The 18,253-nt window shown below is 42.0% G+C and overlaps 2 protein-coding genes across 4 annotated transcripts in view; both read left to right on the plus strand.

Annotated features, from left to right (window-relative positions):
- DNAI4 (dynein axonemal intermediate chain 4) overlaps positions 1–8,630 on the plus strand; it is a 31,827-nt gene extending 23,197 nt beyond the window's left edge. For both annotated transcript variants that reach the window (XM_038413599.2, XM_038413600.2), the window contains exons 15-17: positions 408–634; positions 1,486–1,639; positions 8,416–8,630. In XM_038413599.2, coding sequence (XP_038269527.1) covers positions 408–634; positions 1,486–1,639; positions 8,416–8,460 — 426 coding nt within the window. In that variant the 3' untranslated portion in view covers positions 8,461–8,630. The remainder of the gene's footprint in view (positions 1–407; positions 635–1,485; positions 1,640–8,415) is intronic.
- A 6,478-nt stretch (positions 8,631–15,108) lies between these two features.
- Positions 15,109–18,050, plus strand: INSL5 (insulin like 5). 2 transcript variants are annotated; one of them, XM_038414908.2, is made up of 2 exons: positions 15,109–15,357; positions 17,473–18,050. In XM_038414908.2, the coding sequence occupies exons 1-2, from the start codon at positions 15,180–15,182 to the stop codon at positions 17,715–17,717; spliced, it is 423 nt and encodes a 140-aa protein (XP_038270836.1). In that variant the 5' UTR covers positions 15,109–15,179; the 3' UTR covers positions 17,718–18,050. The 2 variants fall into 2 exon arrangements, with proteins under 2 accessions (XP_038270836.1, XP_043347106.1); XM_043491171.1 differs by having other exon boundaries at positions 15,131–15,357; positions 17,476–18,015.
- Positions 18,051–18,253: the final 203 nt, after the last annotated feature.

The following is an 18,253-nucleotide window of genomic DNA, read 5'->3' on the forward strand; positions in this document are numbered from 1 at the left end:
AGTTTTGTCTCGTGTAGCAGATTGCATTCCCAAGAGTAGTTTTTCCTAACATCCTGACAGGGCATTGAATCATCAGTGACTCAGACGGAAAAACGAAACCCCTACTGAATCATCATCAGCACCAACAAAATATTTTTGGTCTTAGGACATATAGCACATCCTGCGATCTTTGCTGTCCGAATACGCTGCATATGACAGTGAAATAATAGTATTGTCAGTATTGTGTATATATATATATAAAATGCAATATATAATGGCAGATTGTCAAAGTCACAAAGGGCAGTGAGGCACCCAGCTCCCATTTAAAATAATTGGGAGTTGGGCGCCTAGTTCGCTTAAGATCTTTTGAAAATCCCAGCCTGCTATCTTTGGAGTAACATGCAATTCCTTTTCCCCCCCATGTTAAGGGTCCTGTGTACAAGATAGCATGGAATCCATTCAGTACTGACATGTTTTTAAGCTGCTCTGCGGACTGGAGTATTATTTTATGGCGCCAAGATTCACTAAGGCCCATTTTAACGTTCAGTTCCACCACTGATGTTGTTCATGACATTATGTGGTCTCCAAAATCGGCCTTTGTATTTGCAGCAGTGAATGAAAGCAGAGTGGAAATTTGGAACCTGAGTGTCAGCACGTAAGTAATAATTTGTCTTGAATAGGATTCTGAAATAATACAAAGACACACTAACTCTTATAAAATATTTAATTATGGTAGTGTCCAAAGGCCCCAAAGTTGGTAATGGTGCCTGACCATTATAATTACAAAGCATTTAGATGTAACAACATTGTATTGCGTTCACTGTACAGGCAAACAGGTAGCATGTACTAAAGAAAATCCAGGGCTGGGCGCTGGATGACTCAGGGAACTGGGGGCTGCTCTTTTGCCACAGGAGTCCTGATGCTACCACTTCCATGTGTTTTTAAAAAACATCCTTGAGCTTTAACTTTTTGGGACTTTTGCACATGAGCAACAGATACCAGTGGTGGTTGGGACACCTGCCCCTTCTCCTCCTCTTCAGTTTTTTTGATGAAAAGTGAGTATAAAAGGGTGTCAAATCAGAATTATCTACTCGCTTACACTGGTGATAGCACTGCACCTCCGCTTTGCCCAGCATAAATGACTGTACCAAGTGCAATGCTGCAGAGAACTAGGTCCAGTGTATCAGTCACTAAAAAGCAAATGGTTTAAATTCTAAAAAATTAAAAATCCCTAGCTATTAGGCAGTAGACCAGATGATTTTTCAGATAGCCAGGATACCCTGGTTAGCGAGGGTTGGGATTTGAGTTGTATTTATCAGAGAACTCGCAAAATGCACTTTCACCATTACTTAAGGTTTTAGATTTTAGTTTGCCCAGATAATAAAAGTGAAAAGTAAAGATTCAGCAATACTAGGATTAGCCGATTCCTGTAATAGTCATCTAGACAAATGCCCCATTGGTCTCATTTCTAGTAGATATTAACATCATCTCATTTTTTGGTTTCAGTTTGGACCCCCTGATTGTGACCTTTGCCAACCCAGGAGTGAAATTCACAACTGTGCTTTTTGCTAGAAACACAGACTGCATTCTTATAGGGGACAGTAATGGAATCGTAGGTGTGTATGAGCTGAGGAACATGACTGCTTCAGATAGTAATAAGGTATGACTGACTGGATAAGAAGGTTGATCCTAAGATGCCCATATACTTATCTGGGTTCCTCTTCCTTCATTAAGCATTTATCTTAAAGAATTAGGTTGAAAAAGGTTTAGCTAATAAAAGATGTTTTGAGTAACAACACATGGAATGCATGAATGGATTCAAAGCACAGTTGGCTCCTGCTCTTATACATGCATAAAACTAGGATTTCTGAACCAGAGGGATACATGAGGTCCAATTCAGGACTTAGACTCCACTTGATTGAAAAGCTGCAGCCAGGAGGAAACCACTGGGTACAGTTTTTGGATTTTCTCCCAAAAGCTGCAGAGTTCACGCATATTCCACAGATTCTCTGAGGCCAGAGTCAAAGGAGGGTGTTGGTTTTTTTCAGTGTAGAGGAAGGAGTCAGTGGTGTGGTCTGCACGTTTTATCACCTACCCTCTTGATCATCTACACACACACACACACACACACACACACACACACACACTTTATTCCTAGCCTGAGTAATCTCCATGTCCAGCTGATTCTGCATGCACACTCCCAGCCATCCAGAATAGAGAGTCACATTAATGCTGTCCTCTCCTTAGCAAACTCACCAGCCTCTTTTCCCCACCTTATCTTTACTCTGGCAAAAAAATAATTGCCTTGCTCCTGCAGGGACTTTCCTGTCCCAAAATCCAGGTCTCTCCAGTTTCATTTGGTACTAATCCAAGGAATCTCCGTACAGTACAGCTGTTGTGGACTTCATGCTAAGACAGGCAGCAATATTAAAGTGAGATGCACCCAGCAGTGAATCCCTGCTGCTCACCTCGCCCCTTTCTTTTAACAGCCATATCTGTGCCAATTTATCCTGAAGCTCTCCTGTGGGCAGAGAATGTGCTGATTAAATCAGACAACCCTGGCTCCCTCGTCCTTCCTAGAGCAATCTGCAAAGGTCTTGGGCATTCTAAAATCTGGTGCGTCCATGTTACAGTGGGATCTGGCAGACTCGTTATCTGGATCCCTGAACTATACTGCTTAAATCCGTTCTTAGCTCTACCACTGTCCGTGCACCACTGGGCAGATAACTTCATTGCTCTGTGCTTCAGTTTCCCAATTAGTAAAATGGGGCTATTACCCACCTTTGTAAAGCACACTGATTTCAGTGTAAAACAGTATGTAAAAGTAATATTCATAGAATATCAGGGACTTCAGGAGGTCATCTAGTCCAACCCCTGCTCAAAGCTGGACTACCCCCAATTTTTGCCCCAGATCCCTAAATGGCCTCCTCAAGGATTGAAATCACAACCCTGGGTTTAGCAAGCCAATGCTCAAACCACTGAGCTATCCCTCCCCTCCAGCTATTTGGGAAGAGAAAATGCTTACCTTAATGAGAGCCTCACTTGGTGAATTAAACAATAGCTATTATTATCTGTTTCAGAGTAACAGCCGTGTTAGTCTGTATTCGCAAAAAGAAAAGGAGTACTTGTGGCACCTTAGAGACAAACAAATTTATTTGAGCATAAGCTTTCATGAGCTACAGCTCACTTCATCGGATGCATTTGGTGGAAAATACAGTGGGGAGATTTATATACACACACACAGAGAACATGAAACAATGGGTTTTATCATACACACTGTAAGGAGAGTGATTACTAAAAATGAGCCATCACCAGCAGCGGGGGGGCAGGGGGAAAGGAGGAAAGCCTTTCATGGTGACAAGCAAGGTAGGCTATTTCGAGCAGTTAACAAGAATTATTATCTGTGTTACTATAGTGCCTAGGAGCCCTAGTCATGGACCCAGACCTTCCCCGTACTAGGCACTGTGCAAACAAAACAAAAAGATGTTTCTGCCCCAAAGAGCTTAGAATTTAAGTAATAACTGTTACACTTAAAAAAAAAATTATTGCACAATTACCACTGTAAGTTACAAAACTTCTCTAAATTTTTTAAGCATAGAAAATTCTGCAGTAAATTCGGGTGGAAAGATAGTCTTGTGGGTAAGGCATTGGATTGGGACACGCGATCTGTGTTAAGTTACCATCTCTGACACAGATATCCTTTGTGACCTTGGATGAGTCACTTAATTAGGCTATGTGCTTCAGATCCCTGTTTGTAAAATGTGGATACTATTTCTCTTTGGCCTGGTCTACACTATGAGTTTATGTTGGATTTAGCAGCGTTATATCGAATTAACTCTGCACCCGTCCACACAACAAAGCCATTTTTTTCGACATAAAGGGCTCTTAAAACAGATTTCTGTACTCCTCCCCAACGAGGGGATTAGCGCTGAAATCGACATCGCCGTTTCGAATTAGGCTTAGTGTGGACGCATTCAAAGGTATTGGCCTTCGGGAGCTATCCCACAGTGCACCATTATGACCGCTCTGGACAGCACTCTGAACTGAGATGCACTGGCCAGGTGTACAGGAAAAGCCCTGGGAACTTTTGAATCTCATTTCCTGTTTGGCCAGGTGAGCTCATCAGCACAGGTGACCATGCAGTCCCAGAATCGAAAAAGAGCTCCAGCATGGACCGAACAGGAGGTACTGGATCTGATTGCTGTATGGGGAGAGGAATCCGTGCTATCAGAACTACGTTCCAAAAGACGAAATGCAAAAACATTTAAAAAAAAATCTCCGAGGCCATGAGGGACTGAGGCTACAGCAGGGACGAAACACAGTGCCGTGTGAAACTTCAGGAGCTCAGACAAGCATACCAGAAAAACCGAAGAGTCAAACGGACGCTCCGGGACAGAGCCCCAGACATGCCGCTTCTATGCTGAGCTGCATGCAATTCTAGGGGGAGCCACCACCACTACCCCACCCCTGTCCATGGACTCTGATGATGGGGTACTTTCCCCCATGCCTGAGGATTTTGCAGACGGGGAAGATGAGGAGGAGGAGGACAAGCTTGAGGAGCACACAGCACACCATTCTCCCCGACAGCCAGGATCTTTTTATCACCCTGACTGAAATTCCCAACCCAATGCAGCTGGAGAAGGGACCTCTGATGAGTGTACCTTTTAAAATATAATACATGTTATAAAAGAAAGCGTATTTTAATGATTAAGTAGCCATGAGGACTTGGGATGCATTCATGGCCAGTACAGCTACCATGGTAAAGTCTGTTAATGTGTCTGGGGATGGAGCGGAAATCCTCCAGGGACATCTCCATGAAACTCTCCTGGAGGTACTCTAAAAGCCTTTCCAGAAGGTTTCTGGGGAGAGCAACCTTATTCTGTCATCCATGGTAGGACACTTTACCACGCCATGCTAGTAGCAAGTAATCTGGTATCATTGCATGACAAAGCCTGGCAGTGTATGGTCCCGGTGTTTGTTGGCATTCAAGCAACATCCGTTCTTTATCTCTCTGTGTTATCCTCAGGAGAGTGATATCGTTCATGATAACCTGGTTGAAATAGGGGAATTTAATTAAGGGGACATTCAGAGGTGGCCGTTCCTACTGGGCTGTTTGCCTGTGGCTGAAAAGAAATCCTCCCCGCAGTTAGCCACGCGGTGGGAGGGGGGTCCATTGATGCTGAGCTGTTCGTGTTTGGCTAGCAGGGATCTTCCCTGATACCAGCCACACGGTGGGGTGAGGGGTAAAGGAATCATCCCAGAGAATTGGATGGGGGGGAGGGGGGGTTAGTTTGGTTTCTGCTACTGCATGTTAACAGGAAAACCGCAGCACTAAATGGCCAACTCAACGTGCTTCGCTTGATATGGGAGAGGTGGGCGCTGAAGGTTGCAGAAGCCGAAAGACTATGACTTACCATGGCTGCCTGCAAGTTGAATTCTGTTGCCCGGCACTGCATGTGTGATCTCTAACACCAAAGCTGCAGGCACTCAATACAAGATGCAAAATGCGACCTTGTACCAAAATCACATGTGCTATGTAATGTGAATAGTGTTGTTCACCGTGAAAGAGTATAACCATTGTTCTATAAATACTTCACTTCCTTTTTTTCCTCCAGCAGCTGCAAATGTTTCAAGCCTCCCTTCTTCGTCCCAAAGGCTCTCTCAGATAAGGCGGCAAAAAAAACACATGCGCGATGAAATGTTCTGAGCTCATGCAGTCATCCAGCACTGCAGAGCTCAGCAGAATGTGTGGAGGGACACAATAGCAGAGTACAGGAAAATGGCTGATGAATGTGAGGAGAAATGGCTGCAGGAAGATCAGAGGAGGCATGAGGCAACGCTGGGGCTACTGCAGGATCAAACGGACATGCTCTGGCGTCTGGTGGAGGTTCATGAACGGCAGCAGGATTACAGACTGCCGCTGCAGCCCCTGTTTAACCGCCCTCCCTCCTGCCCAAGTTCCAAGCCTCCTCACCCAGACACCCAAGAACACGGGGCGGGGAAGGGAGGCTCCCGGCAACCAACCACTCCACCCCAGTGGACAGCCCAAGCAACAGAAGGCTGTCATTCAAGAAGTTTTAAAGTGGCCTTTTCCTTCCCTCCTCCCACAACCCAACCGGGCTACCTTGTGAGTTATCTCCCTATTTTTATAATCAATTAATAAAGAATACATGTTTTTTAAATGATAGCGACTTTATTTCCTTTGCAAGCAAGCTGTGATCGAAGGGGGAAGGGCGGGGGCTTACAGGGAATTTAGAGGCAACCAAGGGGGTGGGTTTTCATCAAGGAGAAACAGAAGTGTCACACAGTACCCTGGCCTGTCATGAAAATGGTTTTCAAAGCTTTCCTGATGCGCAGTGCTTCCTGCTGTGCTCTTCTAACTGCCCTGGTGTCTGGCTGCACATATTCAGCAGCCAGGCGATTTGCCTCAACCTCCCATCCTGCCATAAACGTCTCCCTCTTACTCTCACAGAGATTGTGGAGCACACAGCAAGCAGCAATAACAATGGTTTCGCTGAGGTCTGAGTGAGTCAATAAACTGCGCCAGCAACGCTTTAAACATCCAAATGCACACTCTACCACCATTCTGCACTTGCTCAGCCTATAGTTGATTAGCTCTTTACTACTGTCCAGGGTGCCTGTGTACGGCTTCATGAGCCAGGACATTAGGGGGTAGGCTGGGTCCCCAAGGATAACTATAGACATTTCAACATCCCCAACAGTTATTTTCTGGTCTGGGAAGTAAATCCCTTCCTGCAGCTGTTTAAACAGACCAGAGTTCCTGAAGATGTGAGCATCATGAACCTTTCCCGGCCATTCCACGTTGATGTTGGTGAAACGTCCCTTGTGATCCACCAGTGCTTGCAGCACCATTGAAAAGTACCCCTTGCAGTTTATGTACTGGCTGCCCTGGTGGTCCAGTCCCAAGATAGGGATATGCATTCTGTCTATAGCCCCACCACAGTTAGGGAATCCCATTGAAGCAAAGCCATCTAGTATGACCAGCACATTTCCCAGAGTCACTACCTTTGATAGCAACAGCTCAATGAGTGTGTTGGCTACTTGCATCACAGCAACCCCCACAGTAGATTTGCCCACTCCAAATTGATTACCAACTTACCGGTAGCTGTCTGGCATTGCAAGGTTCCACAGGGCTATTGACACTCGCTTGTGAACTGTGAGGGCTGCTCTCATCTTGGTATTCTTGCATTTCAGGGCAGGGGAAAGCAAGTTACAAAGTTCCATGAAAGTGTCCTTACGCATGCGAAAGTTTTGGAGCCATTGGGAATTATCCCAAACCTGCAACACTATGCAGTCCCACCACTTTGTGCTTGTTTCCCGTGCCCAGAATCAGCGTTCCACAGCATGAGCCTGCCCCAGTAATACCATGATCTCCAAATTGCTGGGAACGCGATTTTAGAGAAATCTGTGTTCATGTCCTCATCACCGCACTGCCTCCTCGCCTGGTTTTTCAGTTGCTGGTTCTATATAAACTGCATGATAATGTGTGAGGTGTTTACAATGGTCATAACTGCTGCGGTGAGCTGAACGGGCTCCATACTTTCTGTGCTATGGCGTTTGCTCGGGCAATCCACGGAAAAGGGCGCGAAATGATTGTCTGCTGTTGCTTTCATGGAGGGAGGGAGGGTTGACTGACAACATTTACCCATAACCACCCGCGACAAATTTTTGGCCCCATCAGGCATTGGGAGCTCAACCCAGAATTCCAATGGCAGTGGGGACTGCAAGAACTTTGGGATAGCTACCCACAGTGCACTTCTTGGAATGTCGACACTTGCCATGGTACTGTGGACGCACACCGCCGAATTAATGTGCTTAGTGTGGACACATGCACTCGATTTTATACAATCTGTTCCCAAAAATCGACTTCTGTAAAATCGGAGTACTTTCGTAGTGTAGACATGGCCTTTGTCTGTTTTGCTTATTTTTTGTGTTAGCTCTTTGGACAAGAGTGTCTTTCTAGGGTTATATACAGTGCACAGTGGACTCAGATCACTCTAATATTCCCACTAATAAAGTGAATGGAATACAGCATGGTGTACATTGCCCTACTGAACAAGTACTGCCTTACAGGCCAGCCTTTTTTTTTTTTTTTTTTTTATAAAGAAGGTTCTATGGTTCAATAAGTTTATGCGGTCAAGTATGATGCTGAAAATCCATGCTTCACAGTCCTACCTGCCATGAAATCTCTTTAAACTACCACACCAGTTATTTCTAAAGGTTCTATTTAGGAAACAGTAAGTTTGTAAAAGGAAGCAACTAGCATCATACAATTAACTGCCATTTACTTCTCCCTTCTTCTTGATACCCTTTATGTGGATATCATTAATCTAGGACTAAGTGGGGCTTTTTAGATCACTTATTTTCTTAAGCACAATTACAATGCAATACCGTATCTTTTTTCTTCTTTTCCAGGTGGATGCTTTACATGACATAATTGGCTCTGCTCTAGCCAGTTAACACTAGTTTACTGATAATACTTCTCAGTCAGTAAACAAAGGAAAAGACAACAAATAATTGTGTCCTATGTGTCTGTATATCCTGAAGCCTGTCATTTAATTATGCAGAAAAAAATCAATCACCATAAAATGCAATATTGTATTAAATAAAGGGTAACAATTTTTCCATCATTAAATGTATCTGTGGAATCAAACTGAATGCCCTGAATTTTCCTCTGGAAATGCCCATCATTGCACACAAATTAAGTATAAATTAAGCTTCCAGTATATTTTCCTGTATCAATGCACAAGTCAATTGCATAAATCAAACAGAACATCATGTCCTTCCTTATTACGCATATGGATCCCCAGAGTTCTCAGTAAAGTTCCAAGTAAAGATAGAGCTGGAAACTTGAGTCACAATGGCAGAAAACTAAGTTCATAACAGACAATTTGAAACACAAAGAATTTTTCCAAGCATATGTGGAGGTGCTATTGCAGTCCAAGAGATCATTCCTCTACATTACCCATTGCATTATACTTATGGTTGTGGGGTGAAATCTTGGCCCCGCTGAAGTCATTGGCAAAAAGCCCATAGACTTCACCAGTGCCAAGATTTCACCCTCAGTCTAGGATTTCATCCCAGTCTTTATTTTCGAAGCACTAAACAGCCTATGTCCAGGACACCAAGTGTAGTGCTTCATCGTTCAGTACCTCAACAGCTCTGCTCAGAGACAACAGACCTGAAAGACAAAGCTCATTTATCCAAGAGACAGAGCTTTCTTTGGGACTGACCTGAGACTGTGAAACTGTCCCCCTGAAGGAACCACAACGAATCTCACAATGTTCAGGTCCAAACATCACACATACTCCCTCAGTCTTGCCTTCCTGACAACACCACATGGCACATCAAGGGCCTGAGCCAAAACCTAGTGAAGGCAAGAGAAAGATGCCCACTAGACTCACTGGGCTCTTGTTCAGGCCCTAACTTATTAGAGGAAGAAGAAGAAAAAATCTGGAAGAGAATTCCTATTTAGGCCACCACAGTAGGAATCAAGACATTGCCTCAAGTCTGCATTAGAAGCAGTCAATTTACCATCTCTTGCTCTCAACCTGGCATTCTCTTGCCTGGGAATACATCATATAGTGACAGGTTTCAGAGTAGCAACCGTGTTAGTCTGTATCCGCAAAAAGAAAAGGAGGACTTGTTAGTTTCTAAGGTGCCACAAGTCCTCCTTTTCTTTTTATCATATAGTGAGTGAGCAAGATATTTTTCAGATCCCATGTGATCTGCATTCAAACCACAGCTAATGATAAAGGTTGAGGTCCTCAAGCAGTTACAACTAAACTTCAGCAAGTAGCCAGTAAAAGCTACTAAGGCAGATACACCGTACCCCCACAAATCATTCCACAGTGATGAATGACTGGCTAGATTTGAACATGGATTCCTTGTACAGAAGCACTTTACGCTCTCTGTGGACCACACTGCTAGTTCTATTGAATAATGATACTGGACCTGGGCATCCTTACATGAGGACAACTATATTATCCTAGAGGATTTGGGGTATCGGTTGTCCATAAAAATGGATCATCTTCCCATGTGACCAATTAACAATATTATTCGAAGTTCTAGCCCGTTATCTGCAGTTAGGGAGAGATCCATTTCTAGACACAGGAAAAATATAATCAACGCTTTGAAGTGAAATGCTTGCCCGTCAATTGATGAATGCAATATCTGTTCTGTCCTTGAGTGTTATGCAATGGGCCTTATTTTCGAAATGTACAGAACATTTAGTCTGTCTCATTTGTTTTACAGCGAATGCTCAATGTTTAAACACAACCTCAAAATTGTACATCCTTTAGAGACCTATTACCATTCATTTCCTTTGACATTACACTCTTTATGACAAAACTGCAAGCTTGACCCTTGACAGAGAACAAATTCACGTATTCACCATTAAGGTGAATCATGTGTTAATCATTATTACAAATCTGACAAAAAATACACCATTTCTTTTCATCAATGAAGATAGTTGTTTACTTACCGGTATTAGTAGTGAAAATGCCCTTTCCATCACACCCATAACACGCAGTAATTCACTCTACGCAAAACAATTAAAGTTTAATGCCATGGTGCTGGGAAACACTTTTGATGCTAGGAAGTGATAAAGATCATCAAGGTTGCTCATGTAGTTTGTTTCTAAATAGTGAATTTCTAACCTCAATTGTCTAAACCATAGCAATTTTCTTAAGCATGTGTTATTGCAAAATAATGCTTTAGGAACCTACAGACATGACAGGCATAGCAATACCATACCAACAAAATAATACAGACAAATCATAGAGCAGTGTCACAGATTTTGAAATCTCTTTATAGGACCTATGCAGCATAGTTATAAAGCTTCTCAACCGTGCTCTTTCAGATGTTACCAAAATAAAATACAGGCAGGGTCTGATCAAAAACAGTCAAATAAAAAAAAGAGTCCCATTCAATTATAATGTGTAATGGCAGACAGCTAAAAGGAGACAAGTTTTTAACGTGCTTATATACCAATGGTAGAAGTCTAAATAATACAATGGGTGAACTAGAGTGCCTCGTATTAAATGAGGATATTGATATAATAGGCATCACAGAAACTTGGTGGAATGAGGATAAACAATGGGATACAGTAATACCAGGGTACGAAATATATCGGAACGACATAACAGGTCATGCTGGTGGGGGAGTAGCATTATATGTGAAAGAAAGCGTAGAATCAAATGAAGTAAAAATCATAAATGAATCAAACTGTACCATCAAATGTCTATGGATAGAAATTCCATGCTCTAATAATAAGAATATAGGGCTATATTACAGACCACCTGACCAGGATGGTGATAGTGACTGTGAAATGCTCAGGGAGATTGTGAAATACTCAATAATAATAATGGGGGATTTCAGTTATCCCCATATTGACTGGGTACACGTCACCTCAGGACGGGATGCAGAGGTAAAGTTTCTTGACACCTTAAATGACTGCTTCTTGGAGCAGCTGGTCCTGGAACCCACCAGAGGAGAGGCAATTCTTGATTTAGTCCTAAGCGGAGCACAGGATCTGGTCCAAGAGGTGAATACAGCTGGACCGTTTGGTAATAGTGACCATAATATAATTAAATTTAATATCCCTGTGACAGGAAAAACACCACAGTGGCCCAATGCTGTAGCATTTAATTTCAGAAAAGGGGCCTATACAAAAATGAGTTTAGTTAAAACAGAAATTAAAGGGTACAGTGCCAAAAGTGAAATCTCTGCAAGCTGTGTGGAAACTTTTCAAAGACACCATAGTAGAGGCTCAACTTAAATGTATACCCCAAATTAAAAAACATAGTAAGAGAACCAAAAAGAGCCACTGTGGCTAAACAACAAAGAAGCCGTAAAAGAAGCCATGAGAGGCAAAAAGGCATCCTTTAAAAAGTGGAAGTTAAATCCTAATGAGGAAAATAGAAAGGAGAATAAACACTGGCAAATAAAGTGTAAAAATACAATTAGGAAGGCCAAAAAAGAATTTGAGGAACAGTTAGCCAAAGACTCAAAAAATAATAGAATTTTTTTTTTAAAAGTACATCAGAAGCAGGAAGCCTGCTAAACAACCAGTGGGGCCGCTGGACGATTGAAGTGCTAAAGGAGCAGTCAAGGACAATAAGGCCATTACGGAGAAACTAAATGAATTCTTTGCATCGGTCTTCATGGCTGAGGATGTGAAGGAGATTCCCAAACCTGAGCCATTCTTTTTAGGTGACAGATCTGAGGAACTGTCCCAGATTGAGGTGTCATCAGAGGAGGTTTTGGAACAAATTGATAAATTAAACAGCAGGACCAGATGGTATTCACCCAAGAGTTCTGAAGGAACTCAAATGTGAAATTGCAGAACTACTAACTGTAGTCTGTAACTTATCATTTAAATCAGCTTCTGTACCAGATGACTGGAGTATAGCTAATGTGATGGCAATTTTTAAAAAGGGCTCCAGAGGTGATCCCGGCAATTTCAGGCCTGTAAGCCTGACTTCAGTATCGGGCAAATTGGTTGAAACTATAATAGAGAACAATATTGTTAGACGTATAGATGAACATAATTTCTTGAAGAAGAGTCAACATGGTTTTTGTGAAGAGAAATCATGCCTCACCAATCTAATAGAATTCTTTGAGGAGGGTCAACAAACAAGTGGACCAAGGGGATCCAGTGGATATAGTGTACTTAGATTTTTCAGAAAGCCTTTGACAAGGTCCCTCACCAAAGGCTCTTACACGAAGTAAGCTGCCTCGGGACAAGAGGGATGGTGCTCTCATGGACTGGTAACTGGTTAAAAGATAGGAAACAAAGAGTAGGCATGAATGGTCAGTTTTCAGAATAGAGAGAGGTAAATAGTGGTGTCCCCCATGGATTTGTTCTGGGACCAGTCCTATTCAACATATTCATAAATGATCTGGAAAAAGGGGTAACTAGTGAGGTAGCAAAATTTGCAGATGATACAAAATTACTAAAAATAGTTAAGACCCAGGCAAATTGCGTGACTGGGCAATGAAATGGTAGAAGAAATTTAATGTTGATAAATGCAAAGTAATGTGACATTGGAAAGCATAATCCCAACTATACATATAAACTGATGGGGTCTAAATTAGTTGTTAACACTCAAGAAAGATCTTGGAGTCATTGTGGATAGTTCTCTGAAAACATCCACTCAATTTGCAGCAGCAGTCAAAAAAGCAAACAGAATGCTGGGAATAATTGAGAAAGAGAGCGATAATAGGACAGAAAATATCATGTTGCCTCTACATAAATCCATGGTACGCTCAGATCTTAATACTGTGTGCAGATATGGTCTGCACCCATCTCAAAAAAGATATATTGGAATTGGAAAAGGTTCAGAAAAGGGCAACAAAAGTTATTAGGGGTATGGGACAGCTTCCATATGAGGAGAGATTAATAAGACTGGGACTTTTCAGCTTGGAAAAGAGATGGCTAAGGAGAGATATGATTGAGGTCTATAAAATCATAACTGTTGTAGAGAAAGTGTTATTTACTCCTTCTCATAACACAAGAACATGGGGTCACCAAATGAAATGAATAGGCAGCAGGTTTAAAACAAATAAAAGGAAGTATTTCTTCACACAACTCACAGACAACCTGTGGAACTCCTTGCCAGAGGATGTTGTGAAGGCCAAGGCCATAACAGGGTTCAAAAAAGAACTAGATAAATTCATGGAGGGATAGGTCCATCAATGGCTATTAGCCAGGACGGGCAGGAATGGTGTCCCTAGCCCAGTGGTTCTCAAACTAGGGCTGCCGCTTGTTCAGAGAAAGCCCCTGGTGGGCCGGGATGGTTTGTTTACCTGCCGTGTCTGCAGGTTCGACCAATCGCGGCTCCCACTGGCCATGGTTCGCCGCTCCAGGCCAAAGGGGGCTGCGGGAAGCAGTGTGGGCCAAGGGATGTGCTGGCTGCCCTTCCTGCAATCAGCTGAACCTGCAGACATGGCAGGTAAACAAACCAGTCCGGCCTGCCAGGGGCTTTCCCTGAACAAGCGGCAGCCCTAGTTTGAGAACCACTACCCTAGCCTCTGTTTGCCAAAAGCTGGGAATCAGCGACAGGGGATGGATCACTTGATTACCTGTTCTGTTCATTCCCTCTGGGGCACCTGGCACTGGCCCGTCAGAAGACAGGATACTGGTCTAGATGGACCTTTGGTCTGACCCAGTAGGGCCATTCTTATTTTCTTATGTTTGAAAAAAACTGATAGAATAATTATAGCTATTTTGCAGTTTGTTTTGCGCATGTGGAAATAATTCATTTTCCACCATATTCCCTGTTGTTTTAAATTTAAATTGCCTTTTACCACCATGCATCTACAGGGTCAGATTTACAAAACTAGCCACATACAACTGCACATGTACACGTATGCACCATCTAGTTGATCGCATAAAGATATCTTGTGTGCAGAAGCAAATTAAAGGTGCCTATTTTGCCATGTGCATGTGCAAATACCTGATTTACTGGTGCACAAAAAGTATGCACATGAATAAATTCAATATGTGAAATGGATCTGGGTGCCTAACTTTGAAAATCTGGCCCATATTTTTTAAACACAATTGCCAAATTACATGAAGGAACACTTAGCAAGAACAAAAATGATGAATAGGCATATGATTAGATAAATGAGAACTAAATAACTGAGAAAAGTTAAATCGCTCTGTAGCTTGAGATTTTCGGTAACAGAAATGACCAGATCTCTATTTAAATGGTCATAATTAGCACAGCTGTGAAATTGGCTGCTGTAAACTGAGCTTTTCTACAATCAAAAACAACATACACAGTTAAATGTGTGAAACATGCAATAAAACTTCCATTCATTTTTGCAGAAAGTACTCATTAGTAGTGTTGATCTAAGCTAGTGCTCTATAAATATGCTGCACTACTGGATATGCTTCCATCGTTAAGCAATAGGGCTACCTAAATATACCCTTTAATAATTGTTTGCTCAGAATGCGAGTGGAAATCCTAAAGCACTTAAAACACTACCAGAAACAGCTGATTAACTCACATGCTTGACAAACATAAAAGCCTCATGAAAATTGCCCTTGCCCTATGGAGTCAATGGACATTGTATATAAATAGGCTGGATTCAGCAGAATCCTCAGATCTTGGCTTTGCTGGCCCTCTTTCTTCCCTACTGAATTCTGATCCAACAGGTGTTAGTCCTGCAAAATGAAGGGTGCAATCCTGGGTTTGGTTTTAATCTCTCTCCTGATAGCAGTCTCTGACGTGAAAGGTGAAGGGAATTATATGAAGCTTTGTGGGAGAGACTTCGTAAGAGCTGTCGTCTTCACATGTGGGGGATCCCGATGGAGAAGACATCTGACTGACAATCCACAAGATCTATTTGGTAAGTGTTGGGTTATGTGAAGTTGGCTCACTTCTTCCCTCGTATGCATTCACAAATCTAACTGAATTCAGCAGGGGGTGGTGTCACCTGGATGCCTCTAAGGGCACAATTGGATGCTTAGTTTCTTTTAACTCCATAAAATTTATTTCTTGAGTCAGTATTGTGGGAGGTTTCAGAGTAGCAGCCGTGTTAGTCTGTATTCGCAAAAAGAAAAGGAGTACTTGTGGCACCTTAGAGACTAACAAATTTATTAGAGCATAAGCTTTCGTGAGCTACAGCTCACTTCATCGGATGCATTTGGTGGAAAAAACCAGTTTTTTCCACCAAATGCATCCGATGAAGTGAGCTGTAGCTCACGAAAGCTTAATTTATTAGAGCATAAGCTTTCGTGAGCTACAGCTCACTTCATCGGATGCATTTGGTGGAAAAAACTGGTTTTTTCCACCAAATGCATCCGATGAAGTGAGCTGTAGCTCACGAAAGCTTATGCTCTAATAAATTGTTAGTCTCTAAGGTGCCACAAGTACTCCTTTTCTTATTGTGGGAGCTTTCTTTCAGACAAGGAAGTGAAATTGTACAACTTTGCACTATGTTTCTCTGAAACTTACCTAGCTTAGGTTTGTTTTGGTTTTTTAAATAAAAAAGGATCTAGGTTGAGATTTTCAAGCCAACTGTGTGCTAAACACTTAGTTTTGAAATTCTCAACCCTAGTTTTTATGTCAAGGGGGGGAAAATCCTGCCCCCTTTGAAGTGAATAGAAGTTTTGCCATTGTCTTCAAGAGGCATGGCTTTCTCCCAAGATGTTTTACAGTACAAACTAATTTGCAAATTACTGGGAAGTTTCAGAAAATTCAGCAATATACATTAAAGACATACCCATGTAATATGCATTGCTAGCGATTTGTACTCAAAATCTGGGACCTTAATTATAAAGGATTAAATAAGTGAGTTTGGTTTTAGGAAACCATTCTTTCTATGTATTTTATGTTTTCCGGTCAAGCATCTACTTTCATTGAAACTCTTATACTAGTGAAAGCTTGAAAGTCATGGCTACATGCAGAGAAAAAATTGGGCTAGAAATACTTCTGCAAAATATTTTAGAGAACTGGCCAAATGGGGAAATCACTTAACTCTGTATTAGGCAAGGAATGGATGTTGCTGTACTTTATGATCCTTATTCTCTTTTTAAAAGAGCGCACCACATTGTATTGACAGCTTCAAAATATTCCTTAAAATGCACCTGAATTACAAACAGCTGAGAAACAATTTGCAATACTAGGGTATAATTTTTTGAAAATCTTGGAACTCTTCAGATCTGATACATAAAGCAATGACACTTGAACTGCAGGAAGGAATGTATCCTATCACAGTGATTCTCAAACTAGGGCTGCCGCTTGTTCAGGGAAAGCCCCTGGCGGGCCAGGCCAGTTTGTTTCCCTACTGCATCCATAGGTTTGGCCGATCGTGGATCCCACTGGCTGCTCCAGGCCAATGGAGGCTTCAGGAAGGGCGGCCAGAACGTCCCTTGGCCTGCGCCGCTCCCCGCAGTCACCATTGGCTTAGAGTGGAGAACTGCGGCCAGTGGGAACCGCGACCGCGGACACGGTTTCAAACCTGCGGACGCAGCAGGTAAACAAACCGGCCTGGCCCACCAGGGGCTTTCCCTGAATAAGCGGCGGCCCTAGTTTGAGAACCACTGCCCTATCATAGTACAGTATGTTGATTTTAAATGTAATGGTCAGAATGAAGCGGCACTGTTAGTACTTTGAAACAAATGTACAGTTAGTTTCAGCCATCAAAGCAACTGCACCAACAGATAACAGATTTGTTGTGCTCACTTAATAGTTGTACAGACAGCTGTAAAAGAATTACAGATTCTTTAATGGAATATTAATAGGTTCTTTAATTCTCAGACATTTGTTTCAGTACAATTCTGGTGAAATAAATGTTAATGATCAAATATATCCTAATCATTCAGACCACAATAGACGTGCACTTTGATCTTTTGGTTTCTTTGGTGAAGGCTAATTTATCTTTTCCATTAGAGCTGAAAGTCTACACTTTATTAAGGATTCTATGCTCTCTAATTTTAGTTTGTTTCTAATTTTTATGCAGAAGACAGAGAGAGGTATCTGCATTTGCCACGTGAAAACAGTGATTCAACAGAACCCTTGGAATATGGCATTCAGAATCCAGAACCCATGAGGGAAGAAACCCTTAACATCAAACCCCAGTCAGAGAGAGATTTAAGAGGCACCAGACAAAAGTCTATACAAGAAAGGCGGGAAGTGGTTTCGCTACTTTCTACATCCTGCTGCAGCATCGGCTGCAGCGAAAGAGATATAAGTTCACTGTGCTAAAATGTATCAGATGCTGGACGGATTATATCCAATAGCTTTAATACATTAAAATAATCACAACATGTAACTGTCTGAAATTAGACTATTACAATTGTGTTTCTTGAATACTAGCTTTATTTTCTGTATCACACTGAGAATTAAAGGTTAAATTTTAAATAGTATAATGCAAAGCAGCTTTGAAATGCCTTTTTGTGATGATTGCTCAGCTCTTTGTACAAGGCATTTAACATATTTTAAATAGTTAAATTTCAAACCACATGTGCTAATATTTTCCCCTGTCCAATTATTGTAGTTTCAGTTTTTGTGGCTAACTTTTAATAAAGTGTGCAATGTACCATGTATGTTTCTCATTGTGCTTTCTCGCTTATGAACACCCCCAGCAGGATTACAAAGTGGGGGTATACATAGGTAAGTGTCACTCGGAGATCAAAATCTTAGCCCTGGTCTACAGGAGGACTTGAGGTCGAATTTAGCAGCGTTAAATCAATTTAACCCTGCACCTGTCCACATGATGAAGCCCTTTTTTTCAACTTTTA

The sequence above is a fragment of the Dermochelys coriacea genome, chromosome 8, assembly GCF_009764565.3.
Source record: "Dermochelys coriacea isolate rDerCor1 chromosome 8, rDerCor1.pri.v4, whole genome shotgun sequence".
Taxonomy (NCBI): Eukaryota; Metazoa; Chordata; order Testudines; family Dermochelyidae; genus Dermochelys; species Dermochelys coriacea.